The 27,645-nt window shown below is 52.1% G+C and overlaps 1 protein-coding gene across 2 annotated transcripts in view; it reads left to right on the forward strand.

Annotated features, from left to right (window-relative positions):
* tenm3 (teneurin transmembrane protein 3) overlaps positions 1–27,645 on the forward strand; it is a 303,357-nt gene that overhangs the window by 220,667 nt on the left and 55,045 nt on the right. The window contains exons 7-11 of one of the 2 annotated variants that reach the window (XM_048996054.1): positions 6,153–6,359; positions 13,128–13,350; positions 21,060–21,158; positions 22,897–23,135; positions 26,715–26,831. In XM_048996054.1, the coding sequence (XP_048852011.1) occupies positions 6,153–6,359; positions 13,128–13,350; positions 21,060–21,158; positions 22,897–23,135; positions 26,715–26,831 (885 nt within the window). The remainder of the gene's footprint in view (positions 1–6,152; positions 6,360–13,127; positions 13,351–21,059; positions 21,159–22,896; positions 23,136–26,714; positions 26,832–27,645) is intronic. The other variant, XM_048996055.1, reaches the window with a different exon arrangement.

Below are 27,645 nucleotides of genomic sequence, written 5' to 3' on the forward strand. Positions count from 1 at the left end.
GTGACGCCATTTGCTGGAGATTCTGCATCTTTTGTCTCCCATCCTGTTTGTCTCACCTGAATGTTTCCTTGTGGTTATTTCTGTGCGTCTTCTATCGATCCCCATCCAGAGAGAGACCCTGCAGGAACTCTGTGCTGTTCACTGCATACGGTTCATTAAAGGATCCTAGAGTTGCAGCAGTCAGACCCCAAGCCAGGCACACCTGGACAATGTAAATGAAATCACTAAATGTTCTCGTGTCCCCGCTTGAAGACCGAGGACCCCCCCCCCCCCCACACACACACCTGTCTGTTGCAATCCACACAGTACTCATTACAATCCAATCAGTACTTCTTTAGTATCACTCCTGTTGCAGTCGAATTAGTACAGTACTGTTACAGTATAATCAATACTTGTTTAGTATCACTCCTGTTACAGTCCAGTCAGTTAGGTAATCAGTTCAGTGTCGTTCCTGATGCAGTCCCGTCTGAATGGGGCTCATTAAGTGTCATTGCTGTTACCATGACACTAGAACACAATTAAAAGCCATTTCTGTTACCGCCACGCTGGCTCTGAAAGGGCTGTAATTTACGGTGTCATCAGAGCGGGGATTAACAGCGGCTTGCTTTGTGTCTGCAGCCGATGTTTTCACACAGCGTTGCCTGTTCCAGTGAATTTCCTGCCGTAATATAATCATTATTCTAATCAGCTGGAAGAGCCGTGCGGCTGACTTTCATGTTTGTTTTGTTTCGAATGCGCGCGGCACTGATTCTTAGCATACGGCCTTTGTGTTTGGGGTTTTTTTTTAACACTCAGTTATCCTTTGACAAAGAATTAATTGCCAATGGAGAAGCGTCTGACAGTTTTTTCTTTATGTCGCCTTATCCAAGCAAAAAAGCAGCATGATATCGCTGATAGTGACTTTCAGATAGAGAATCACTGGGGGAATGTATTTTTCTGTACATGTGTTTGTGTGTATCCATGTCCGGCAGTACGGGGACAGTCCACACGCTGCCATCTGCTTTGCATTTAGTCAGACAGACAGAGGAAGATTGTGCGGCTGTTAATAGGAACTCTTTAACTGCTGTAAACCGGCACGGCCGATCCAGGAACCTGCCTCTGCCTGGCCTCCCCTCCCATGCTGGGCCTGCGTCCCTCGCTGTGCCCCTGCTCGTCACGCCGTCTTCCCCAAACCCCAATGGCGGGTCGCGATCATGCCTGGTACTGCGTCGCGGGGACCCGCCTCTGCCTGGCCTCCCCTCCCATGCTGGGCTTGCGTCCCTCGCTGTGCCCCTGCTCGTCACGCCGTCTTCCCCAAACCCCAGTGGCGGGTCGCGATCATGCCTGGTGCCGCGTCGCGGGGACCCGCCTCTGCCTGGCCTCTCCTCACATGCTGGGCCTGCGTCCCTCGCTGTGCCCCTGCTCGTCACGCCGTCTTCCCCAAACCCCAATGGCGGGTCGCGATCATGCCTGGTACTGCGTCGCGGGGACCCGCCTCTGCCTGGCCTCCCCTCCCATGCTGGGCCTGCGTCCCTCGCTGTGCCCCTGCTCGTCACGCCGTCTTCCCCAAACCCCAATGGCGGGTCGCGATCATGCCTGGTGCCGCGTCGCGGGGACCCGCCTCTGCCTGGCCTCTCCTACTGCTGAGTGACATGGCCTAATTCACCATCTCCTTTTGCACGATTCCTTCAGAAACTGGGACGTGACGATCCATTATGGATTACTCTGCTAAATATATTCCACATAGATATTTTAGGGTAGATTTCCTTAATAAAGCAGTTATTATGAAAGAATTATATTTATTTTAGCCATGTAGGTGCACACAGATCTTTTACATTGGACCATGCTGTGGATGGATTGGAAACGTGGTTCTGGTTTATTGGTATGTGAAACCTGCACAAAATGGCACCCTGCACTGAGCTGTGGGTATTTACCTTTGTTCACAAGCTCAGAGACAAATAAGCTGCTTTCTTTTGCAGTTGACTTCTTCACGCATTAATGACACACTGAGTCTGTAATTCCCCTGTCCTGTCACACAGCCATCCTGCTTCTGGGGTGCTTTTCTGCTTTGTGGGCCTCACATATGAATCACACAGCCTTTTGGTTGTGAAACGTCAGAATAGGAATTATTTTTTGACAGTGCTGCCCTCACTGGGTTTTCCCAGTGCCCAGTAACTATCCGGCGTGCGGTTTCTCTGGATTGCTGTGGCCTTGCTCGGTATCCTGACACAGTGGTGCCCTCACTGGGTTTTCCCAGTGCCCAGTAACTGTCCGGCGTGCAGTTTCTCTGGACCCCTGTGGCCTTGCTCGGTATCCTGGCACAGTGGTGCCCTCACTGGGTTTTCCTAGTGCCCAATAACTGTCCGGCGTGTGGTTTCTCTGGAATCAGAGAAAGGCTGGTGTTGCAGATTCAGACAGCATGGAGCTAGTCACTCTTAGAGGGGGGGAGAAAATTCTGTGAGTGTGGTGGAAAAGATGTAGACTTTCTGGCAGCTTGCGTGATTAGTTTGGTGAAAGCCGCAATGAAGGATAGGAGATCCTGAAATGAAGGAGATCTCAGAGTAGATCTGAGTGAAGCCCTCAGCACAGATGCAGGGCAAGGCTGAAGCTCTACAGTGCATCTTCCGGACCGCTTCGGCCATGGTTGTCATCAGCAACCACAGAGTCTCGCCTGGCAGGGGGGGCGAGGAGGCGATTTCCTGAAACATCTGCTTTCAACGCGTCAGTAACTGGTGTCCAGCAGTGGTAACACAGCCACCTGTGTTAGCAGCTAGTCAACGCAGTTCTGGTTAACAGCAGCCCATGTTGTCAGCTGGTTAACAGCGTTTTGGTTAATAGGCGGTGGGTCTTGGCTACCTAAGTTCATCTGGGAATGCGTAGGGCCACTTGTCCCAGGTCAGCAGGGACCTCAGGGTAGCTCAGTAATACAGTGAGGCCCCTCTTTCCATGGCTTCCATGGCACCTTCCACGTATTTGACCCAAGGTAAGGGGTGCATGGTCCATGGCTGGCCAGCATGACTGATGCGAGGGTCGCTGAGCCCCTACCCCGCTATTGGCTCCTGCCCTGCCCTGCAGTGGGGGTGGGAACACTTTTGGTGGAACCTTTTGTCTGACCATCTCTTCATAGAAACTGTATTTGTGTGGGATTTTTCACCCTCTACCCCACCTCTGCATCCCCCACCCCAGTGCATTAGCCCTCAGTAGCCCTTTGGGAGCAGAAGCCCTCTACTTCTTCTGGAGTGGGGCCTTCATGCCTCTCTTCAGTCTGGGGGCATGCTGTCAAAGGAGACTGCACACAGCCACGTGGCACTAACACGTTGTGACGGGACTTCTCCCCTTGGGGGGTACCATTCAGCCACCCCAGATGGGTTAGCCAAGGGAGGGCCTTGAGCCCCCCAGCCACACACACCTTGGCCACGATGCTTGTGCTGACAGGTCGCCTCAGAGGCCAGCCCTCGCTCTCTGTCTGCTTCACAGTTGCGCAGTAACATTACGGCCCATTTATCTCTCCACTTCATCTCGCTGTCTCTCTCTTATCTTGCTCTCTTTAGTCTCATCATCGATCTATCTATCTCCTCCGGGATAGGGTCTGTGTATTCGGGTCGCTCGACAGAGCTGTCAGAGACCAAGGGGGCCCTTGGGCATGGGGGTGTCGTGTTCCCCCTTGAAGACAGGGGCGCTGTGGAGCAGGGTGAAGCTACGTAGATCTGGCAAGCATGAAAAGGTAACCTTCAGAAATGCCCGACCTCCCGTTACTACTATTATTCCTGGCATTCTCTGTCGTGCAGGAATGATTGATAAAATAGTAGGAGACGGTCAAAGATGGGAAGCTCACTGTTAGTTTTCGTATAGAAGCCTTTTCTACTGTATTGCCTGGGTACCAAAACCAGCGTTGGATTATACAGTTGTCTAATACCCCTTCTCAGCCTCCCTAATATGAAGACGATCAATACCTTCCTCATTTGGTGACTGCGGCTGAGAGACATCGCCGAGTGACGCTTTTCGAATTCTGATAGAGTCGGAAGCTGAACAAATATGAAAGTGTAATGGAAATGTGTGTTTGCATTTCAGGAAAAACACAGGTCACTGCTGCAGCCGTTACTTGGGATGGATTTACATGTTTAAAAAAAAAAACAAAAAACAAACATAAGCCTGGTGTCTGAGCTCGATCAGGAGAAGGGTGTTGCTAATCTCCCGTCCGTTTTGTATCATGTTTCTCTGCAGCACTTGCAAGGAAAGTGTTGATTTGTTTTGACCTAGAACAGGACAAGACAGCTGCCTATGATTCACAGAGAATCATACACGGGGAGAGGGGGATCAATGTCGTGTGTGTGTGTGTGTGTGTGTGTGTGTGCCTCCTTGTGTGTCTGTTTGTGTGTGTGTGTTCTCAGCGGCGTACAGGAAAAGGCACAAACTGATATTTTTGTAGGTGTGGAACAGCCTCCCAACAATGTTACCTTGGCACCGAGCGGCGAGACATCCAAGGAGGACGAAAAGGTCACATGACAGGTCACATGACAGCCCATCTTGTTTTCCTTACTGTTTGCTATTGGGCTCTTATTTTCATCCAGTTTCAATGTCAGAAAAGGAGAGAGAGCGACTGATCAAAGCTCCGGCTCGGGTCCCGAGCTGCACCCCAGTGTCAGGTGGCACCCAGGGGTCACAGCCGCCCACAACAAAATACTAACTGATTCCTCATTGGTCATTTCCTGAAATCTGCTGCCCCCACCCAGTAATCTCTGTGCTTGTGTATATGTGCTGAATTATTAACACGCTCCTCCTGTAAACTCCTGGAGGAGGGTGTCTGTCTGCCTTTTCACAGTGTAGCTGATGCAAATGGGAAAAGTAATTACACCACCCTGAGATCCAGACTGGAGGAACATTTGACCACTGTGATGTCATGTAGTCACTGAGCAGGTGGGGTGGGGGGGAGTTCTGTCAGCAAGCCACCCTTTTTCCCGCCTTATCCTCTGTGATGACCCCAGAGCTCATTTAACGGCGGGTTTGTGTGGATTTTAGCTGATTAATCCTGACATGGGGACACGCATGTACAAGTTCCATGCATTTTTTCTCATCTGTGACCTGCTACGAGTCAGCACCCCACCCTCATCCAGCCAGCACCCCACCCTCATCCAGCCAGCACCCCACCCTCATCCAGCCAGCACCCCACCCTCTTCCAGCCAGCACCCCACCCTCATCCAGCCAGGACCCCACCAGCACCCCACTCTCTTCCAGCCAGCACCCCACCCTCATCCAGCCAGCACCCCACCCTCATCCAGCCAGGACCCCACCCTCATCCAGCCAGGACCCCACCAGCACCCCACCCTCATCCAGCCAGGACCCCACCCTCATCCAGCCAGCACCCCACCCCCGTCCCCACCAGCACTCACTAGCGCAGTTGAACATTGGACCATTTTCATTCATTTCCAAGTCATTTTCCCGCCAGTCTGCCTGTGCCTGCATGCAGGGTTTGCAGTGACGTCACTTTCCCACCGGAACACTGAGTGGCAAAACACACTGCAACATATGGCTGATTTTAGTCAGGGAAACTGCAAAACAAGCAGTGCTCTGCTTAAATTAAAGCCAGATTCAAGTGGAATCCGTCCAACACACCATGGACATTGAGATGTAACCATGAATCGGGTTTCCGGACAAATTCCTGACATATTTTGTCGAAACTTCTAAGGTTATCTGCCTGTTTGTCTCACCGGAACATTGCCCACTTTGTTTGTAGAACACAAGGCCCATCATCATGCATGGATTTTTTAATAAATGCTAAAAACTTTGCGGTTACATAGAATATAAATCAATTAAGGTAAATATTTAATTGCTAAGGAATCTATGCAGTATATAGTTTGAGGTATGATTTTACCCAAAAATCCAACAAAACTGACATGAACAGACGACCGCAAATCCACGTTCCGGACCGCGTGCTCCAGTTGTTGCTGTAGATTGCGGCGATCCATTTGCCACTTTTATTTACTTTTCGTCACTCCTTAAAGACGCAGCTCTGATTTCTTGTGAGACGGCTTTGTACAGTCAGTCGCAGCGTCACGGGTTGCTCCCCCATGCCGGGCCCTTTCCCCGCCTCCTCATCATTACAGTCCGTTTTTTGTTGCCCTGCCTCGGCCCCCTTTCCGTTGCCCTGTTTACAGTTATTTTCTTTCCTTTAGGTTCTTCCATGCCATCCCCCCTATCCAGCCCATCAGCTGCCAGGCATTCACTTTCCCAACCTCCATCACCCAATCTCCATGACAACCAGAGGCCGTTGCTAAGTAATGACAGCACCCAGCCGGTTCGAGGCTCAGATTCGGATGAAGAGTTCGCTGCCCGTGCGTTTATCCCGGTAGCACAGGCGGGCCGGGGCTCTGCCGCTGATGGTAAGGCTGCTTTCAATCTCTTTCTTTTAGGGTGCGATTGTGCACGCGCTGCATGACCCCTTATCGGAGGACCCATGCTCGCTGCATGAGGATTATACCTTGGGCACTCAGCCTATTCTGTACGGACGGGCAAGTGCATTACAATTAGCAGGATGATCACGATTCTGCGTCGCAGCGATCACTGTCATGTGGATTAACGAGCCATGGAGGTTCCGGTGAGCTGTAATGTGGCTGGTAACAGCTACACAAATCCGCCGTGTCACACTACTGAACATGGAACACACCTGCATCACAGAGCGCATGGTGTAGCTCTTCAGGAAGTCTGCTTGTTCCTGTACTCTAAGCATATGATAGAGACATAGAACGTGACGGTAATGTTTACACTGTTGTCAAATAGTACAGAGAGAGAGCTTTTTTTTAGGAAATGGGCCTTTTAAGTACACCTTAATGGGACGTAGCTGGCTGCTGAAAGGGCACTTTAAGTAGTAGTTTGACTTTCAGCTTTGCTGTGATGTAGATCGGCATGGTGGCACACAAACGTCTGTACAGGCTGCAGCTGGACGAGCAAACGTGAGGAAAGCAGCGTGTTTCACCCAGACAGCGTCTCACCCAGAGCACGTCTCACCCAGACAGCGTCTCACCCAGACAGCGTCTCACCCAGAGCACGTCTCACCCAGAGCGCGTCTCACCCACAGTGCATCTCTCGGCTGCCGCCTGTGCAGGTTATGGCCCTGATTAGCAGGCTCTCACAGGCAGAGTGCCCTTCCTGACGCGTTGTCGCCTCATTTAAGCTTCAGACGGAGTCGTCTGAAGTGGCAGCTGGGATCTGGCTACACTTTGCCCACCGTCTGGATCCTTGAAGGCTGTGCCGCCTGCTGGACTTACTGGAGCTTCCGCAGCAAGCTTTGTCCCCACATACTGTGGGATGTGGGTGGAGTGGACATTTTGGCAGAATAGATCCCTCCACCAGCCTGGCCAGCAGCGGAGAGTCAGTCCTGCCAGAGAGAGAGAGATAACGGCCTGTGAGGCGATGCTCGTGCCCGCCAGTCTCCCCTCCTTGAGGGTTTGCTCGTTAAGGATTTGGCTCGTTAAGAAGTTGGCTCGTTCCTTAAAGGCCTGCATATGCGGCTGGTTTCCATTCAGTTCCATGCATGACCTGTAATCAAACATGCAATCAGAGGCCAATTAGCGGGGGAAGTGATCCAGGCCCCTCAGCCGCTCTCTGATTCCACGGGGGGGGCAGGACCAGTCCCAGGGGGCCACACATCTGTAAGGGGGGCCCAGTTATCTGCAGCCGTATCCTATTTAGAGCGGCGGAATGTGGCGATAGATGCCTGGGATTCCCATAACACCAGCCCTCTCTCTGAGAGCCAGACTTATACAGCCGCAGTCATCCTGCTCAAAAACTTTGGAATTGATGAGAGCCCCTCCCCCGTCCTAAAATCACATGACTGCACAGTGGCTCTGGTGACATGATCTGGGGGCTCAAAGTGATGCTGCCAGGCGTGTGGGGGTTGGGGGGGTGAGATCCCCCAGGTTCTCAGGCCTGGCCCCATCTGCTGCAGTGGTAGGCCCCACTGAGGCACAACCCTGGCTGTATGCATCTACAACCACGCGGTCCAGAGTGTGAGCAATCTGGCCGATGGGTGGGGGGGGGGGTTCGGCTGGTTTTTCTGAACCAGAAACACAGCGCCAGTGTCTCCGGGGGTCCGTGTGATCAAACCAGCACTGATTCTAGTCAGAACATCAGATAAAACCATCTGCGACGCCCCCCGCCCCCTTAATGGTGTATCACAGACAGGCCAGACGGTGGGGTGAAGGCCCCCGCAGCCTGTACACTGTGCGGCCGGCTAGGGGGGGGCCTGGACCAGCTCGCTGCCAGGGGTATTCAGGCAGTCTGTATTTTTGGACGTGTAAGAATCCAGTAAAAGTGAGTAATTACTGATTAGCCACACATGGAGCCTGCCTCCCATCACCTGTGTGAGAGCCTGTGTGTGCCTGTGTGTGTGTCTGTGTGCCTGTCTGTGTGCCTGTCTATGTCTGTGTCTCTGTGTCTGCATTTATGTGCCCGTTTGTGTTGGTGTGTTTCTCTGTGCATGTCTGTGTATCTCTGTGTCTGCCTGTGTTTGTCTGTGTGTGTGTCTGCCTGTGTTTGTCTGTGTGTGTGTCTCTGTGTCTGCCTGTGTTTGTCTGTGTGTGTGTCTCTGTGTCTGCCTGTGTTTGTCTGTGTGTGTGTCTCTGTGTCTGCCTGTGTATGTCTGTGTGTGTGTCTCTGTGTCTGCCTGTGTGTGTCTCTGTGTCTCTGTGTGTGCGTCTGTGTGCCTGTGCTTATCTGTCTGTGTCATCGCGCTACATAAAGTGCAAGATAAGTGCAGTCTTTCCTGAGATTTTGGATAATTACAGTAATAACTGGAGGGCTGCTTGGATTCGGGGGGGGGGGGGGACGACACGACAGCCGCCTGCTTTCCGCTTCCACACGAGGAGCAGGTGTCTGTCATGCCCAGCCAACCAGCCCCATCAGACAAGCCCCGCCGGTGCCTCCTGACGCCGCTGTCTGATTGTGCCGTCTGATCTCATCACCCCCCCCCAGCCCCCCCCCCAAGCTGACCACTGCACACCGGGTGGGAGAGAAACGAGGGCTCGGCTTCCAGTGAAAAAAATATCACATCGAAAGTTTGGGCTGCAAAATCTGCAGCTGCCTTAGAATGAAGTGTAAAGGACAACCCTGCTTGAGCCGAGGTGATTTTTATACACTGTATTCAACACGCCACTCGCTTTCCCGCGGTTATGGAAGAGCAAACAGAAAAGAACATGCACGCCACTCAGCGGTTGCCCTGACGCTGTTTGATTAGGCCACTGTCCGCTAATTGGCGGAAGCCTCCGGAGGGGCCAAGTGTGCCGCCCCGTCCCTGCCTGGCCCCCATCGACCGCCCCAGTACTCTGCTTTTACTTCGTCAATATTTAAAAATGCCTCCCTGCCAGGGAATCGCCCACCGCTTCCATTATAAATGTCATAACCGCTGATATTTACCCTCCATGCCAAGCGGGCTGTTCATGTGACTTAGGCCCATGGCTCTCTCTCCTCTTCCAATGTCATATTTTATATATTTTAATTTATTTTTTATAAATGTTTCTGGTGGCTCTGAAAGGTACTAGGTTTGTTCTGCGAAATGCAGACGTGCAGGCCGCCTCTGGGGGGCGCCCCCGCACCTATCACGTCCCACCTCCCCTGGTCACATGACCCGGGGTTTCTGTTTTTCTTCTGCTCAAAAGGTCATTTTCTGCCGAAACTGGAAACTCAATTAGCTGTTGAGTTTGGGGAGTGGAGTGGGGGGGGCTGCCTGAGACTCCCGGAGTATGGCAGGGTGGTCCGGCAGCACAGAGGCCCTCTGCAGCCAGCAGGTGGCGGCATCCTGTCCGCCCAGCTTGGGGGACACGCTTGGGGGACACGTGGATCACAGGACTGACCAAAGACAGTCACCACATATCTAGACAGCTCATCACTCCCTTAGGTAACATGGCTGCTGACTGCAGATCGAGTGAAGTTAGGATCTCCACCTGCGGGGGTTGGAGGGGGGGCTCGAACCTGCAGCCTGAGGATCACTGACATTAATCTCGCTGCAGATAAAGGCCATACCTTTAGGGAAGAAGGTGGCTTTGCTCCATCCGGGAGAAACGCCATCCTGATGGAAGGCTGCGGCGTTCCCAGGGCTGGGGGCGGTCTTCGTATCCACAGCGCCAGGTCTGCTATTATGGAATTGCAGCCCGTTGGGAGGCATATTAAGATCGCAGAGGTTTGCTTGATGCCAGCTTTGGGTAATTACTGCCTGCCTTTAAAAAGGCCAGGCCAGGTGGAGACGTCCGCAGTCCATCACGCAGCACACGTCATGCGTCTCGGAGACTCTGTGTGATCCTCCGCCGCTGCCTCTGATCGCTCCCGACTTCCAGGGGGACCATCTGTGGCCGAGCGGCGGGTTTGATTAGTCAGTCGTGACTCGGGTTGGGGGGGGGGGTAAGTAAAGGTTTTCATCATTTTTGACAGGGTTTGATTATTTTCTCACAGGAGCGCTGGTCGGTCCCTTTTGAGGTTTAATAGTGAGGTCCAGCATTAACAGCAGCTGGAGAAGCTACAATGACATCACACCCCTTCCCCACCAGCCAGGGGCCAGGTTTGTGTACTTTGGGGGTTGTTTGAGGCTGGGGGCGGTGTTCTGGAAAGGGGGGCTGAGGAGCCTGTCCTGGAATAGCACTGAGCAGTGCAGGGGGGAGGGATCGGCAGGTGACACGTTTGCCCCTGGAGAGGGGACTGTGATGCTGATTGCAGGATGTTTGAACTCGACCCAAGTGCAGAATGCCAGCAACTCCCACAAAGTCAGAGCGATGACTGGGTCCCGACGGAGGCCTCCGTCTGCACCCGCTGCCCGCTGGGTTTGCCACGCCCACCGCACGGCCGCGCTCACACTCAGCGTGGCTCCTATGCACCCAGCTGCATTCTGCACTGTTTTACGCGGGTTTGCACAATTTACAGCTCGCTGAGTCACACGCGGCCTTGCTTTTTACAGCTGGGGTTCGGTTTTATGTGCCAGCCGCATGAGCGCGTGGGTGTAGGGCACGCCTTGTGTGTGTGTGTGTGTGTGTGTGTGTGTGTGTGTGTGTGTGTGCGTGTGCGTGCGTGAGCGAGAGAGAAACACACTGAGAGAGACAGATGTGAGCTCACACACTTCACTGAGGGCCCGTTTGAAAAATGTTATATTGCCTCTCTTCATTCACAGACACGTAGCCACACAGACATACAGATACACACACAAACAAATACACACAGACACACGCACACAGACCAATAAAATGCAGCCTGTATGACGTCTTACGCTCCATGCTCGTCGTTTGCCTTGTCCAGGATAGGGGGGTCGGGCATCCATGGCTAATTTAATAGCTGGTGGATGGAGGCCAGACACCCACAGAGCTCTGGAGCAGCCGAGACGATTTTATGGCCTTGGATTCATATTAAAGAATCATCGAATGAGGGGCCTCTATGCCAGATCAGCGGTGAGCCCATGACACGGGGAGGTGACCTGTCCCTCTGCTACGCACACCGGGGTTACGGGACTGAATCCCGCGTGGTGATGGTGGGTGGGGCATCAGGGATCATGTTGGGCTCCACCTCCCTGCCCTTTCCTCACCTAAACACCTGCCACAGCCCTGGGAAATGGCTTTGGGTCTCACACGACAGCCAGGATCAAATCAAGGCCAGTCAAAAAAACAAGAAAAAAAGAAAGACGTTTCATTGGCTGGGTTAAAAGCACTGAGCGGGGGGGGGTCGTCCATTTGGCGCAGGTTTCGGAGCGGCCTCTGCAGTTCTGCCTGTCTCCTTTGGGGGCCCTACCCAAGTCTCCAGTTGCGGGGCGTCCGTCTGTCTCCGACATGGACGCGGTAATGCGGAGGAGTGATCCAGGGATGAAACGTCTCCGCTCCCCAGCACGCCTGTTGAGGGAATCAGCCGGAGCAAAATTGACCAAAGATATACGTAAGATGACTGATCGATAGAAATGTACCACATGCACTTGAGAGCTGCGCTGGGCGGAATTGCTCTGGCTTTGTTTACATCTTCTGGCCCTTAAGTGATGTAGCTAAATAATTCAGAGCCACAGTTAAAAGTCTTAAAGGGTTTTAACCAGGACCAATTATCTTCTGGGCCTCTAACGCTCCGGTGATTACGGGTGAAGCTCGTCACCGTGCCCTGGGACAGCTGGTGTCTTCGGTGAGGCCGGATCCCGGCCGAGGCACCTTGAAGCCTCTTCAGACGCACCGACATGCCAGTGGATTTCAGTTGGTTGGGTTCTGGCCTCTGCTGCTCACCTGACCAGTGTGTACGTGCTGAGCTGGATGAAGAGGACAGAAGCTCCTTTTAGCCATCACTGTCTTACTGTTCATTATTATTTTTATTTTACGAGTTTTTTTTTTTAAACCAGGGCAGGGGCCTGTCTGAAAAGCAAAGCACCACTGATGTAATAGCTGCTGCCCCCCCACTAATGCTGTTTGTGCCGCGTCCGGCCCCCGATGCTGCGGCTATCGGCCGTGTTACTCATGCACATTTTTACGGCCTGTTCAGCGATATGGGGTCAGATAAACTCGGCTCAGGTGACCATGCAGGGATGGGTAAACCGATCCGTCCACCCCCCCCAAATGGAAATAGACAGGGGCTACAGAAAAAGCTGCAAGTCACTTGATTCCACCGCCGCTGATTAAATTTTAAATGTAAAACATCCTGATCGTTAGCATCAATCTCGGAGCACTTTGCGTCTCCTGCGTGCCGGGTCCCCGCTATCGACGTGGAGCAGAAGGGTGGCCACAGCCTGTAGTGGTAAATGGGGGGTTCGGAAGGGGGGGGTGCACTGTTTGTTCTCCACATCCTGTTGGACATTAAGATCATTAGTCACTTAAGACTGGAGGCATAATTATACCCCAGAAATGGCGGAAGGCAGGGGCATAGAGGAGTGTCACCCCTGCCTTTTTGGGGCCTGTCTGCTGTTTGGATTACGGTGGCAGCGATGGCCGCTCACTGACTGCAGCATGCAGGCATCACACCGTAACGCTGCGTTCTGTCCAAGCAGGAGCCAGGGCTGCTAATGACCCAGACTGATGGTTACCCGCCTCCTCAGGGCGTTGCCATGCTCTCTCTCTCCCCCTCCCTCTCTCGTTTTCTCTCTCTCCCTCTCTTTCTCTCCTTGCCATTTTGTAATGTTCCTCCTTCTCTTCTTCTGTCTCCAGAGCAGCCTCCCATCCACCAGGGCCAGCCCCCGCTGCCCCCGGTGCCGCCGCCCCACAAGCCGCCACCCTCCGTCACCGCGTTGAACCACAACTCGCTGACCCGCCGCAGGAACCACAGCCCGGCGCCGCCGGCCGCACTGCCCGCCGAGCTGCAAACCACGCCGGAGTCCGTCCCGCTGCAGGACAGCTGGGTCCTGGGCAGCAATGCGCCGCTGGAGAGCAGGTGTGGGGGGGGGGGCGTCATGGAGGGCGGCCGGAAACACCCAGAACCCCATCAGGCAGTCTGAGGGCCCGGGGGGGCAGGAGACACCCAGAACCCGATCAGGCAGTCTGAGGGCCCGGGGGGGCAGGAGACACCCAGAACCCGATCAGGCAGTCTGAGGGCCCGGGGGGGCAGGAGACACCCAGAACCCGATCAGGCAGTCTGAGGACCCGGGATGGGGGGGGCAGGGGCAGGAGACACCCAGAACCCCATCGGGCAGTTTGAGGGCCCGTGGCGGATGCCGTATGCCAACAGTGAGCCAGATCGGTGTGTAAGACAAGACAGTCCTTTCTGATACATGCATGTGACGAAGTGGAGGTGGGGCGCTGGATTCAGAGGCTGCTCCTTGCTGATGTTTTGGCTGCTCTCTGGATGATCTCATCATCCAGCTACCTGCAGAGGTTTCCTCTTTTTAGGGACGAATCAGAGGCCAGGTGCTCTGTGGCTTTGGGAGAAACGCTGTGTGATTTTGGCCGCAGCTGACGCCCCTCCCTGACTGAAATCGTCTTGGTTTAGCCCATTGGACAGCACCCACGTGCCTCTCAGCCCGGGCAGCATTAACCTTGGGAAGTGAGTGAGCGCGCTCTAATTTGTGCTCTCCTTTACATCCCAGGGACCTTCCCCTCGCCGCTAAGAGGCTGTTTTTGGGGAAAAGAGCAGAAAAAGAAGCCTAGAGGAGGTGTTTGACAGGGCGGGAATGTGGGAGCCACGGTGGTTATGGCCATATAGGAGCAGGTTCAGGACAAACAGCTACTTAATTACTGCCTACCCACCCGCATGTCCCCTCTGCAATGTCTGGCCCTTTCCCTCCTCCCTGACCTTGACTCTCCTAAATACCATCGATGGAGCAATTTTTAAACATCCATTATTAACGAGAGTCTGAATATAAGAAAAAAACAAAACAAAATAAAACAAGCAGGGCTGTTGAGGCAGCGGATAAAAAACAATGGCTTTTTAGGTGGGGGGGCCACCAGCCGCACAAACCCTACTACAAGCTGATTGTCTCTCTCTCCTAATCGATCCGTCCTTTCCTCTCCATGTGAGCACTGACACACACAGTAACCCAGCACATCACGCCACTGGTGTGAGTGCAGTCACTCAGAAAGCCCCCACATTCTATCACGCTACTGGTGTGAGAGCAGTCACTCAGAAAGCCCCCACATTCTATCACGCCACTGGTGTGACAGCAGTCACTCAGAAAGCCCCCACATTCAAGTCACCATGTGCTTACACACCGTAGGGCAGAAATCGTCCTGCAGCTCACTTTAGCGAAATGATCTCAGTCAGATAATTTGTTTTTTGAGGAAGGAGATCTGCGGCCTCAGATGGGGCAGACAGGTGTTTGAGAGAAAGGAGACGTGTTGCCACAGATGGGACAGACAGGTGTTTGTGAGAAAGGAGACCTGCGGCCTCGGATGGGGCAGACAGGTGTTTGTGAGAAAGGAGACTTTTTGCCACAGATGGGGCAGACAGGTGTTTGTGAGAAAGGAGACCTGTTGCCACAGATGGGGCAGACAGGTGTTTGAGAGAAAGGAGACCTTTTGCCACAGATGGGGCAGACGGGTGTTTGTGAGAATGGAGACCTTTTGCCACAGATGGGGCAGACAGGTGTTTGAGAGAAAGGAGACCTTTTGCCACAGATGGGGCAGACAGGTGTTTGTGAGAAAGGAGACCTTTTGCCACAGATGGGGCAGACAGGTGTTTGAGAGAAAGGAGACCTTTTGCCACAGATGGGGCAGACAGGTGTTTGTGAGAAAGGAGACCTGCAGTCTCGGATGGGGCAGACAGGTGTTTGTGAGAAAGGAGATCTGTGGACTCAAATGGGGCAGGCAGGTGTTTGTGAGCAAGGACACCCGCAGCCTTGGATGGGGCAAACATGGTTTTGTGAGAAAGGAGACCAGCGGCCTCGGAAGGGGCAGAGAGGTATCTGTGAGGAAGGATACCCTAGCCTTGGATAGGGCAGACGGATGTTTTGCCTTACAACCCCTCCTCCCTCTTTCTACCAGAGTTTTCCATGCCGAAGTCTGCAGTAGCCAGTTCGCCATCTCACCTCCAACGCCTTCATGTACCGCTCACATTGGTCCATTGGTCCTGCAGGGAGCGTGATGGCAACCTTGCGTGCTGCTTGCTTAATAGGAGAGGTCCCAAACTTCACTTTGTCCCTGAGATTGAGCAAATTACATCACCTCTTGGCTTCCCTGGGGAATCTCCTTAAGTAGGGACATCATCTCAGGACCTGCGTGGGTCACAGCATCCCGAACACGCTCACTGATGGCCCATGCTTACAGGAAGCAGGCAGATCACACGTGGTGCTACGTACGACCCTGCCTCCACCCCCCCCCCCCCCCCCCCCCATTCCCTGTGGATGACGGCTCACACACGCCGACATCTGTGATTCACACTTGTCTTAAGCTTCCAAGTCGGTCGCCGGCTCTCACAACCGCAATGGCTAAACTTAGCCTCCTTCCGGCACTTTTCCAACCCCCCCTCCCACCCCCGCCCTATCACCCCACCCCCCAGACAGGATGAGATGATTAACAGGGATTCACTGATGATTTTTAATAGGAGAGACAAATTTAGAAGATGCATTTTTATCAGAGCCTGTTTTTCAAAGCTCTAGTAGCTGTTGGCCAAAACTAGACCCCTGGCATTCTGGAAGGATTAGCTGGACATTGCTTCCGCTTTGTTTCCTCGGGAGTAGCTGCAGGCATGTGGAGAGGTGCAATAAAACATTCACAATTCAGGAGATTTTGCTGAAACAGAATGCGGAAGGTGTGGATGTTTAGGAGTCGCATTACTACTAAGAAGTGGAATAATGGCACCCTAATGCCTCAATGGAAAATAGGGGGAGGCCGGCAGATAGGCAGCCAGAGAATCGTAATGACCACCCAGTCTCTTCCACTCCTGCAAATGATTTTTCACTCCGCACACAGAAATGTCATACTCTAGATACAGATAGAGAGATAGAGGGAGAGGTTTTTGACAAGTGGCAAATTAAAGTCTACGCTACTCCTATTTCTGACTATCTCCCTGTGCTTGGAAACTCTCCCTGCCCGCTCGTTTGACAGGCTCACCTTTACTTGTGAGGTCCATGCTAGTTCTTCACTGCCTCTGTCTTTCTAGCCTCGTATAGTATCATAGACAGGACCGGTGTTGTTGGGTTTAACCAAGGTTAGGAGAACCAGTCGAGGGACCCATTAGAGAGCAGCGTTGCATTGTCTTTCACCGTGTGTACATGTACCTCATGTAATCATTACACTGTGCTGTGGTAGTAGGTGTTTAGCGTTTGTTCTTCAGGAGACGTAGCAGGAAATGGACTGTGGGGTTTATGGTTTAGGGCCCAGAAGGTCTTCAGCTGCCTCCCCCGATCCCCGATAAGAACATCTGTAAATAAACATAAAGCAAGGAGCAGGTTTGGAGTTATGATACCAGCTAGACACTTAAATAATGCCATGTATAACAAAAGAGTCATCAGACACGTGTAAAAGTTTTAAAGGTTGACAGGGATAGAGGACAGGCAAATATTAGGCCATCGTGGGTGGCGAAGAGAGTGCGACGTGACGGCCAGCGGCGGCCGCTGAATGACAATGACGAGCGTTAGCTTCTCGTCCCCATGCCAGGTTTATCATGCCGGCTTTCCTTTTGTCATTGGGGCTGTTCAAACAGCGCCTGTTTGCACTTCAGCTTCTCTGCATATGGTTTCCACCCCCCCAGACGGGGCTGATCTTGAAATATCCTTTTTTGTTTTCAACATATCAGGAATGTGGGTCCCTGAAGGCTTCAATTAAAGGTGTTAAAGTTAAGAGCGATAATCCAAGGCAAGTGCAGATTAATGAACTCTGCTGTTTGGGTGAGCTCTGGAGTGGGGGATGTGGGGAGGAGGGGGGGGGGTCTGGTGACCTTCCTGAAACCCACGTCAGCCCCGCCTCCCCCATGCTCTCTCATGGCTCCAGACAGGTGGCACATTTAGCCTTGCTCACAGTGCCTGGAATAGATGGGCTGAATTATGAAATCTGCAGTGCAGTCTGCTGCTGTGGCTACCCACCATAACATGTCAACAGCTGTGACTCTTGGGTACACTGAAGCTTTTCGTTCTTGTCCACCTTGTTAAACAGCTGTAAAACTGCATAATAGTGAAATATATACATGCAAAATAAATAAGCACTGCTACTTCAAGTGTTTACCTGACTTTACCCTAACAAGGTGTCTTTCCAAGGGGGAAGCAGTCATTATCATTGTTTAGGTTTTTTTAAGCCAGAAGCATAAACAAGCTTGTGGAGATGTAAATCATTTCATGGAGAGCGACGGGACACTGTAATATTGTGCGGACAGCATGAGAACTCTGTTGTCATAGAGTCTTGGATTGTTGTTTGGACAGCATGAGAACACTGTAGTTATGGAGACTTGGATTGTTGTTTGGACAGCATGAGAACACTGTAGTTATGGAGACTTGGATTGTTGTTTGGACAGCATGAGAACACTGTAGTTATGGAGACTTGTATTGTTGTTTGGACAGCATGAGAACACTGTAGCTATGGAGACTTGGATTGTTATTTGGACAGCATGAGAACACTGTAGTCATGGAGACTTGGATTGTTATTTGGACAGCATGAGAACACTGTAGCTATGGAGACTTGGATTGTTGTTTGGACAGCATGAGAACACTGTAGCTATGGAGACTTGTATTGTTGTTTGGACAGCATGAGAACACTGTAGTTATGGAGACTTGGATTGTTGTTTGGACAGCATGAGAACACTGTAGCTATGGAGACTTGGATTGTTGTTTGGACAGCATGAGAACACTGTAGCTATGGAGACTTGGATAGTTATTTGGACAGCATGAGAACACTATAGTCATGGAGACTTGGATTGTTATTTGGACAGCATGAGAACACTGTAGCTATGGAGACTTGGATTGTTGTTTGGACAGCATGAGAACACTGTAGCTATGGAGACTTGGATTGTTGTTTGGACAGCATGAGAACACTGTAGCTATGGAGACTTGGATTGTTGTTTGGACAGCATGAGAACACTGTAGCCATGGAGACTTGGATTGTTGTTTGGACAGCATGAGAACACTGTAGTTATGGAGACTTGGATAGTTATTTGGACAGCATGAGAACACTATAGTCATGGAGACTTGGATTGTTATTTGGACAGCATGAGAACACTGTAGCTATGGAGACTTGGATTGTTGTTTGGACAGCGTGAGAACACTGTAGCTATGGAGACTTGGATTGTTGTTTGGACAGCATGAGAACACTGTAGCTATGGAGACTTGGATTGTTGTTTGGACAGCATGAGAACACTGTAGCCATGGAGACTTGGATTGTTGTTTGGACAGCATGAGAACACTGTAGTTATGGAGACTTGGATTGTTGTTTGGACAGCATGAGAACACTGTAGCCATAGAATCTTGTATTGTTATTTGGACAGCATGAGAACACTGTAGCCATGGAGACTTAGATTGTTGTTTGGACAGCATGAGAACATTGTAGCCATGGAGACTTAGATTGTTGTTTGGACAGCATGGGAATACTAGTCATGGAAGCCTGGATTGTTTTGTGTACAGCTATAGAAGATTGTATTCGTGGAAGTTTGGACTATTGCATTTTCTGGCTTCCCAGCTTTGCTTTAAACTGAGAGAGATGTGGTGTCCCATAGGTGCTACAGCATCTCTCTGCTTTGAGCACAGAAACTTCACTTTAATTGGTAGAAAGTAAAAACACCAACAAACAACCATCATTAATCACTCTGGGTATGTAAATAGCACAATGCCAGACACTGAAGTGACAGATTGCACACATGTTCGTACATGGAGCATTTGGAGAAGCTGGTGTCTCTGAGACGTGTTCATTGCCCGCGGCAGCGGCCCGGGATGCAGCTGTCCCCTTCGCAAGGGTTGCATTTTAATGCTTATTGCTAACAGCCCATAATCTCTTTGGGTTTCTTCCTCATGCGATGCCAAGGGAAGATCTGGACTTTTCGTATGGGGGCAGTTCTAGAGGCGCTGCTCCACGCGAACCAGCATGAAAAGAGGCACCACGGATTAGAACAGTAATTTCCTGTTGAGCCTCACGCCATCTCTAATCAGCCCACAGAGGCCTTGCAGTCAGTTTGGCCACAGAAGTGCTGCTTGTTTCTGCACCGGCGTTCCGTCGCATCCTGAGGGCCACAGAGCAGCGGCCAGGTCCTGGAGTAATTTTGGGAACATACATACAGTGCAGCTCTATCACTTATTACCCTATTATGGCAGATGAACACAGATAAATGTGATTCATACCCACCAAATCTAATGTCTCCAAGCGCAATATTACCTTTTTATCATCTGATGGGGGGGAGTATGGGCTAATGGTCGGCATGCCGCTCCAGGCTCGGGCCCTTTGGGGGCGGCTCTATGAAAATCCCGTCGCATCAGCATGTTTGTGTTACCGAACTGTTACTGGAAGCTGTTCAGCATTCACCCGCTCCCCACTACACCCGGCATCCCGCTGCAGCTTTCCCAGCCGCTGACCCGTCCCGTTTACCTTCCAGCGTCCCACTTTTTCCAGTTTCTCATTTAGCGATTCCGGCATTCGCAGGTACCGTTGGATGAACTGTTTATCATTTGGTCTGAGTGTCTGACTTGTTTCCTCAGCCCTGCCCTGAGCCTGGGGGTATGTCTACAGTGATACCAGAGGCGCCAAGATCCAGTATCGGGTTGGCAAGGGCGTTGAGGTCAGGCTGCCTGTTGGCCGTGCAGCGTCTGAGGGGCTCTGGAGTTCCAGCCATGGAAAGGGTGTTGAATTGTACTGAGAGAGGCGTGAGCCGAGGATTAGAAACAAAATCGATGGATTCTCTTCGCTCTTTTCACTGGATAACAGAGGTATCTCACGGTATCGGCCCGGCGGGATCTCGTGATCCGGCGCAGGCTGTCTGCAGGCAGAAACTCCGGTCCAAGCAGAACTTCAGGCTTAACCCCGATGGACTGGGCCTTTGTAATCGGGGAGACAGCGGTCTGCCGGGTCATTTGGGTCCTCACTGTGCCTGAGCCTGACCGTAAGCGCTGTGGTCAGCCAGAGCGTAAGCTCTGCATCCTGTTTTTCCTGTAAGCGTAGCCCAAACCGTTCAGCGCCCGTGCAGAATTTCATCCTGTCATTTATACCCCCGGACCTTTCCACAGGCGCTTTGTACTTTAAAACCATCCTCAGCGATCGTAGCACGTGAACATTCGCAAGCATCCCCACAGCTGGGTCCACAACCGATGACAGCAACAGGACACCAGAGAAGTGCTGTGGTGCGCGGCACCGGTTCACGCCTGCTCCACCGGGCCATCGTTTTGTCTTCAGAATCTTTTGCCCGATGATTCCTGCAATGATCTGAACATAACCCAATAACAGCAAATAACAGGCTACAGAGTTTCCAGCATCCCAGACCTCCAGATATTGATGAAGCTTGTTATTGATCTCATGTGTGGTAACAGTGGTGTGAATTGGTGCTGCTGGTAATGTCTGTGAAATCGGGTTCTGTTAATAGGGACTGCACTGTGAGCCTGGACTCAGGATGTACTATGGCATGGAATTGTGGGGTGGGGGAGGGGAGGGTTGGGTGGGGGAGGGAGGGGGGTTGATGACCTAGATGACAAACCCCCTAACTTTTTGTCTCTATATCTCATTCCCCCCCACATGTAGAAAATTAGCAAAGCAAGCAGTGTTCGAAAACGGGCACGAGAGCCTTATAGAGATGGACGTATTCACTCCGGCGTGCCACGATGGCGGCTGTGAGGACGGGTACGTTCTGCTGAGCGTCTGCATGAGGCCGGTGTCGGTGCCAACCCGGCACACGCGGCGCTGCAGATCCCCCTTCTCTTCCCATTGTTCTTGGTTTTGTTTGCTTTGTTTGTTCGGCTGGGCGGGGGGGGTAGTGGGTGGGGGGGGGGGGGGCTTACATAATACCCTTTGTGTTTCAGCCGGGATTTTAGGTGGGCGAGTGGAGCGGCTGTAAACTCGCACGTTTCCTGTGAATCTTAAGAGGCGACGCTTCAGTGTTAAGAGTTTCACTCCATGCAGTTTTTGGGTCCTTATTTTGGTTCATTCGATTCAGAAAGTTGACAACTACATATTCAAAAAGGCATTCAATTCAGTACATTTCTCTGATTAGTCACCTGACCCCGGGTGAGACGTTCTACTGGCTGCAGATGAGCAACTCAAACACACAGAGTGTGTACAACTTATACCTAGAACATTCCAAAAAGGGCATTCAGGGAACAGAGCGCCCCCCCCCCTACTGGAACCTCCCGGTGCTACACCCACCCAGCCTGCAGTGACGGGATGCAGGAATAGAATCTGATAATTAAACCTTATTGACTGACAACTAATTGAATTTTCACAGAAGAAGCTGCCAGTTTCATGTTACACTATGTGGAAATTTAAATCATTCCTCAGTGATCACAGGGCAAGATAAAGTTAACAGCGTAAGAGTGGTAAGCATTGTACTGGAGATAAACCATTTCAAAAGTTTAATTACTTAAATGGCTTACAGATACTAATGACAGCCTGATGGCTTTTTTTCTAATTATCGTAAAGCCGCATATTTCATCCTTGTCTCACAAATTGTCTTATTGATTGAAATGCTTTGTCTTCAATAAGTAATTCAGAATCCGGGTGCCGTCTTATTTAACACGCCGCAAACAGCCTCATTAAGACGTCAGCCTGTTCCGTAATATAAGGAGCCGCACGTTTAATTGCGTTTAATTCGTCTTTGACGGCGCGGCGGTGACGGGCCCTCATTCCCGGCCCTTAGTGCCACGTGCCGTGTGGGGGCATCTGCTGGCCCTCAGCTTGGCACATAAACAAAGCCAAAACTAGCTGAGTGTGTGCAAAGAGCTCTTTTCGCTTTCATATGGGAACGATTTTAAACAATTAAAAGGAAGAAATGAGAGTACATATCCAAACAGCGTGAAGCGGCAAGCAATCAGAGTGCTTTTAACAAGGGCGGCAGCTCATGCAGACGCTCTTGTCCCCAGCGCCCCCGCCTGGGCCATTCCTGCTCCGCAACGGGATGCTGTTCGTCGCCGGGCCTGGCCACTAAGTCCCGCATTGGGCCGCTAGCCGCGCGTGCGGGAGCACAACGCCCAACTGGTGCCAAGGTTTTTTTTTTTTTAAACCTCCCCTCCCCTCCATCAGCGACGGCGCCTCTCACAGGGGTGCAGAAGTTAATAGAAAGCAGCCAACTAATGAATTTGATTAAAATAGCTGACCTCGTTAATTACCATAGGCCCCATGGTCTATTAGTCAATCATAGTTTTACTGGAGGGCAGTGGGGGATTTAGGAATAAGCCTTCTGTTGTTTTATTACTATATAATTTGTAAGAGAGGTAGGAATGGAGAACGGGGGGGGGCACGTCGCCGTCACTCTGAGACACGTTGTTTGTGTCCCCATGGATGTATTTTATAATGAAAGTGTCATCCTTGTCATCCGAATGCCTTAATCGATGTGAATTTCTTTCGTTTCTCCTTTTTCTCTCAGGCACTTTCTCTTCAAGACAGGTACCGGCACGACTCCTCTCTTCAGCACGGCAACCCCAGGCTACACCATGGCGACCGGGGCCGTGTACTCCCCGCCCACCCGGCCCCTGCCCCGCAACACACTCTCCAGGAGTGCCTTCAAGTTCAAGAAGTCCTCCAAGATGTGCTCCTGGAGGTGTACCGCCCTGAGCGCCGTGGCCGTGTCCGTGCTGCTGTCCGTCGTGCTCTGCTACTGCATAGGTAACCATCCACGTGCCACGCCCCTTCAAATGGCCCCGCCCCTTCAAAAGACCCCTTCCCTGGCCCCGCCCCTTCGAAAGACCCCACCCCTTCCCTGGCCCCGCCCCTTCGAAAGACCCCACCCCTTCCCTGGCCCCGCCCCTTCATTTAATACCACTACTTCCCTTGTGTGATCACACCGGGCTGAACAAATTAGATTTCCCTTGTGCATTCCGAGGACTGTCAGCTCAGCACCCACGTGAACACTATAATCCTAGTGCTGTCCGAGTGCAGACTTACGGACACGCTGTCAATATGGCTCATGTTTCAGGGCCAGGAAAAACGCCACTGGCTGAGTCCTACCATCGCTCGCTTTGAAATGTCTGTGTGGATGGTTTGTCCAAATGCCTCAGTCAAGAAGTCCGGTGCGTCGGGGCTAAGTGATCGCAGAGAGACTGGGATTGGGGACTTTGGATGAGTGTGTCCTGTGTAAGTGGTTAAAGACAGTGGGTCCTGACCAGAGGAAAGGAAATCAATGTAAATAGACCTCAGTAGAGTACGAAGGGGGAAGCTCCAGATTGGCAACAGGCCTGACCGTGTTGTGGCGTCACCGGGGACCGGCCGGCCACGGCACCCTCATCCAGCGCCGCCCCCGGCCACTATCTTTGCGAAGGCGTCCTCTGAACGGCTCCCATTACTCGGGATGCGCGTTCAGATAAACCGACCTGCGCGGGATACGTGATACGACGGGAATAACAGAGATCTTCCCAGAATAGAGGAGATTTATCGCCCAGCGGCTGGTCGATAACTAATTGAAAGTGTGAGCTATAAGGTTTCGGATATTGACACAGGAATCACATGGCTGCCGTAATTAATGGGGACGGGATGCTTAAAGGGACCGGGCGGAGGACGGGGTTGGGGGGGCACATCGGCCCCTCCTGCCAATGCCCGCCTCACCATTGGACGCCCAAGGTTAGTGCATCGCAGTCACAGGGGGGTCTGGGGGAAGCACTGATTGAGCACCATTGACTTGAACAGTAGCACAATGGGGAGGAGGGATAATTTATGGAAAAATATGGATTCCTAATCACAACAGAGGCCTGCGGGGGACAAACACAACGCATTCAGCAGCTCTCATCTGGCAGCTCTCTTTTTGGTACCAGTCCAGCTTTTATTACGAGACTTCATCACCTTCCGGTGTCACGCGGACTCTGCCGTAGAGGAGGGGAGGGGCATGATTCTCTGACTCGTGTGGCTGAATTAAAAGCCCGGGAATCTGTGTCGGTTAGGAGGGCAACTTTCTCACCAGGAGGTTACTAGGTCACATCTCAAGGGACCATGCTGTTGTACCCTTGGGCAAAGTACTTAACCTGATTCGCTCTGGTGCGATGTGCAGCTGGCTTATTGTATGAAAAAAACAGCGAATGAAGGGGGAGCAGCTGTGAAGCTGGTGATTCATTTAACACAATAAAAATGGCCCCCTCCGGGGGTGTTCTCTGGGTCTCACTGAATGCCACAGCCCAGCAGTAGCTCTGTGTACTGCTCACCCTAGCTGGCGTTTGGGGTGATGAGCCACATGTTCTGCTCGTTCTATTGGTCGGTCGCCTCCCTCCACGCCCTTTTCTTTTTTACCAATCAGAGAGCGGCGCCTGGCAATTTTGATGATTTTTGCATCGTTTTCTCTCCTTGCTGTCTGTCGTCCCAGTGATCCTCTGCCGAAATCTCCCACTCACATGACACTAAGCTGCATGGTGGAGGGAAAACGTATGGTGTAGGGGGCGTACTTCTCCGAGGATGCGCCGGGGGGCGCTGTATCCGTGCTGTCTTCACTCACTGTCTTTTGCACTGCTGCAGAGGTTAGCGATGGGATTAAAAACACTGCAAGTCGTGTGCAAAAGCACAGCATTAATTAAACGTAAGCATTTCGTCACGAGTGTCACTGCGGCCCTCGTGCACAAACCCGTGGTCGCGGAGCGCCACACTGCACCGTGGTGACTCCTATGTTTCTCCTCCTCTGAAGCGATGTCTCCACTGGGTTTTGTCCGCTCTCATTTGGAGATCGTTCTTCTTCCTGCACCACAGAGAAAGTCAGTCTTCCATACCCTGTGAGGCAGGGTGGGGGAAGCTCAAGACAATCTGTCAGGACTAACCGGCGCATTACCGCTCTCCCGCCGCTCATTGTGCTTCCTTGTCGTATTTTTCAGTGCTGCTCTGGCCTGCTCACCTAGATGCTGCCGCTCGCTCGCCATCTCCGCAGCCAATCCGAAGGCTGACGGTGCCATCTTCCCCGAGTGAGGGCTCGCGCCCAGCCCCCCCTGGCAGACACGCGTTTACCGGCTTTGTGCCGTAGAACAGGAATGCGGAATCGCTATTCCTGTTCCAGGAATCCCGCTCCGAGCAAGCCGACTCCTCTCTCTCCCACGTGCTCTCTCAGCCTCACCGAATCTGTCTTCCTCAGAGCCCCCCCCTCGCATTAGTCATCCGGGGAGCAGTCTAAGGGCCCCATCGGGGGGGGCAGCCTAAGCCAAACTTTCCAGAGTCTTTGTTACAAACCGGCTGATTATCCCCCCTCCCTGGGCTCTGCACGCCAGGGGCGTTAACGTGCTCATTCATTTCTCTGGGAAGCATCTGCTTCTTATCAAATGTGATGAGAGTCCCTCCCCATGCGAGAGGGTGGGGCTCTGCGTCCGCGGCGGCGGTATAGCCGTTCCGTTTGGTACCTGTGTTTAGTAACCGTGCTGAATAAAAGCATCTGGTGAGTCTGCTGATGTTCTTGCTAAAAACATATGAATTGTTGGTACTGTTTGAGTAATTATGAAGCTTACAGCTGTCACATGTCCCTCCTGGGGGGAGCTCCACATCAGCTCTCTCACTGGTCAGTCTCATTGCGATTTGAGCTCCTGGCAATCCGGGTTTGATGGATGTCCGAATTGCCTGGCCCAGCCCCTCCCCTGCGGCCTGCTTTGCCATGTGTGAGAGTCTGTGTCTCTCTGCTTTCATGGGGGGGGCCACCAAACCCACGATAATTGGGCCACCAACCCCCCCCCCCCCACTATCCTGACAGAGTGTCCACATCCTCCCTTAGTGGTGTTGTCGTCAGGGTCTGAAGAGTGCATGGTCTCCATGTGCTACCGCACACACAGCTTTGATTAATAGCCTGTTTCCCGCCACTCCTGGGACACATGCAGATCACAATTATCATCACCGAGGGTTGTCCTGTTCATCCCACAGTCTGTCCTACTCCGTACGTACCTGAGATGCCGTTTGCCTTCACGGCCCCAAATCCGAAACCTTCCACCACCTTCCGGAACATTCCTAAGCATGCCGGAATGTAATGCTGTAAGAGTTAAAGGCTGGGGCAGCATTATACACTGAGTTACACACCGACACCAGCCCAAAAGGCCGACCTTTTAATGTAATCTACTCTAACAGTAAACTTGTAATGAAATCATACTCAGCAAGACATAGTTTAATGTCGTTTACGAAACGTCGCTGATGAGCTGTTGAATTAATTCTCCCAGCAGAAGAGCAACTGAGTTTTATGGCTCTGCTAAGTTACTGCTTTCATCTGCACACTCCCGTCCTCCCTCTCTCCCATAGCCATGCACCTCCTCGGCTTGAACTGGCAACTCCAGGAAGCAGAGAACGTCGCCTTTGAGAACGGACAGCCCAAGTCGGACACCGCACCCACGAACGCTGTCACCGTGCTCGACGGTGGTAAGAGACGGGGACAAAGTGGGGGGGGGGGGGGGGGAACTAGGTGAATCGGTTTGGGCTTCAGAGCATTCTCTGTCTGTGTTTGGGGAGGGAGGGGGGGTTCGGTTTTAGGGGGTGACAGTGCAACAAAATGTAAACAAATGGAAAAATGGTGTAGAAACACGTAGCGCATACTCACCCGCAGGCTGTCAAAGCACAACACTGATGTATGTGTGTGTGCCCCAGGAGCGGGGGGTGGCAATGAATCAAGCCAAACAAGGACTGTCAGCTTCCTCTCTAATGAGGAAGACATGTCTCCTCAACATGTGGTTAAAAGGTGTACCCCATGCCATTTCTGTTGTAGCCTGAAGTTTGATTCACTGTTCGATGATGGTTTACCGTTTTGTGACAGATGTTGTCCAACCAATCACTTTCCCCCGTGTTTGCTATCTTATCCCCGCATTTTGTTAGGTGGACAGCATGCTCCAGCATTTGCACATTCGGCTGTTTTAATGAGCCCGTCTCGCCCCCCTTGTCAGTCAGCCACCCCACCATCCCTTCAGTGCCGTTTCCATTGGCCAGCGTGGGTTGACCTTTAAAACAGGGCTTTGGTCCGAACACGGCAGCGCGCCCGGCACTAAGGTGACAGCAGTGGCGTCCGATGGACCCTGCGTGAGCTCCCTGTCCGCAGATGTGGTTTGCATTCTCCTGCACCTGCCTGATGATGATATATGTAAAACAGAAGCGAGGGGAATGCTGCAGTGACCCAGGCCCGACACACAGGCACACGCTCACATCGACATGTTCTTGAGTAGGATTTACGCTGCAAAGGTTC

Source organism: Brienomyrus brachyistius, chromosome 25 (genome assembly GCF_023856365.1).
Source record: "Brienomyrus brachyistius isolate T26 chromosome 25, BBRACH_0.4, whole genome shotgun sequence".
NCBI lineage: Eukaryota > Metazoa > Chordata > Actinopteri > Osteoglossiformes > Mormyridae > Brienomyrus > Brienomyrus brachyistius.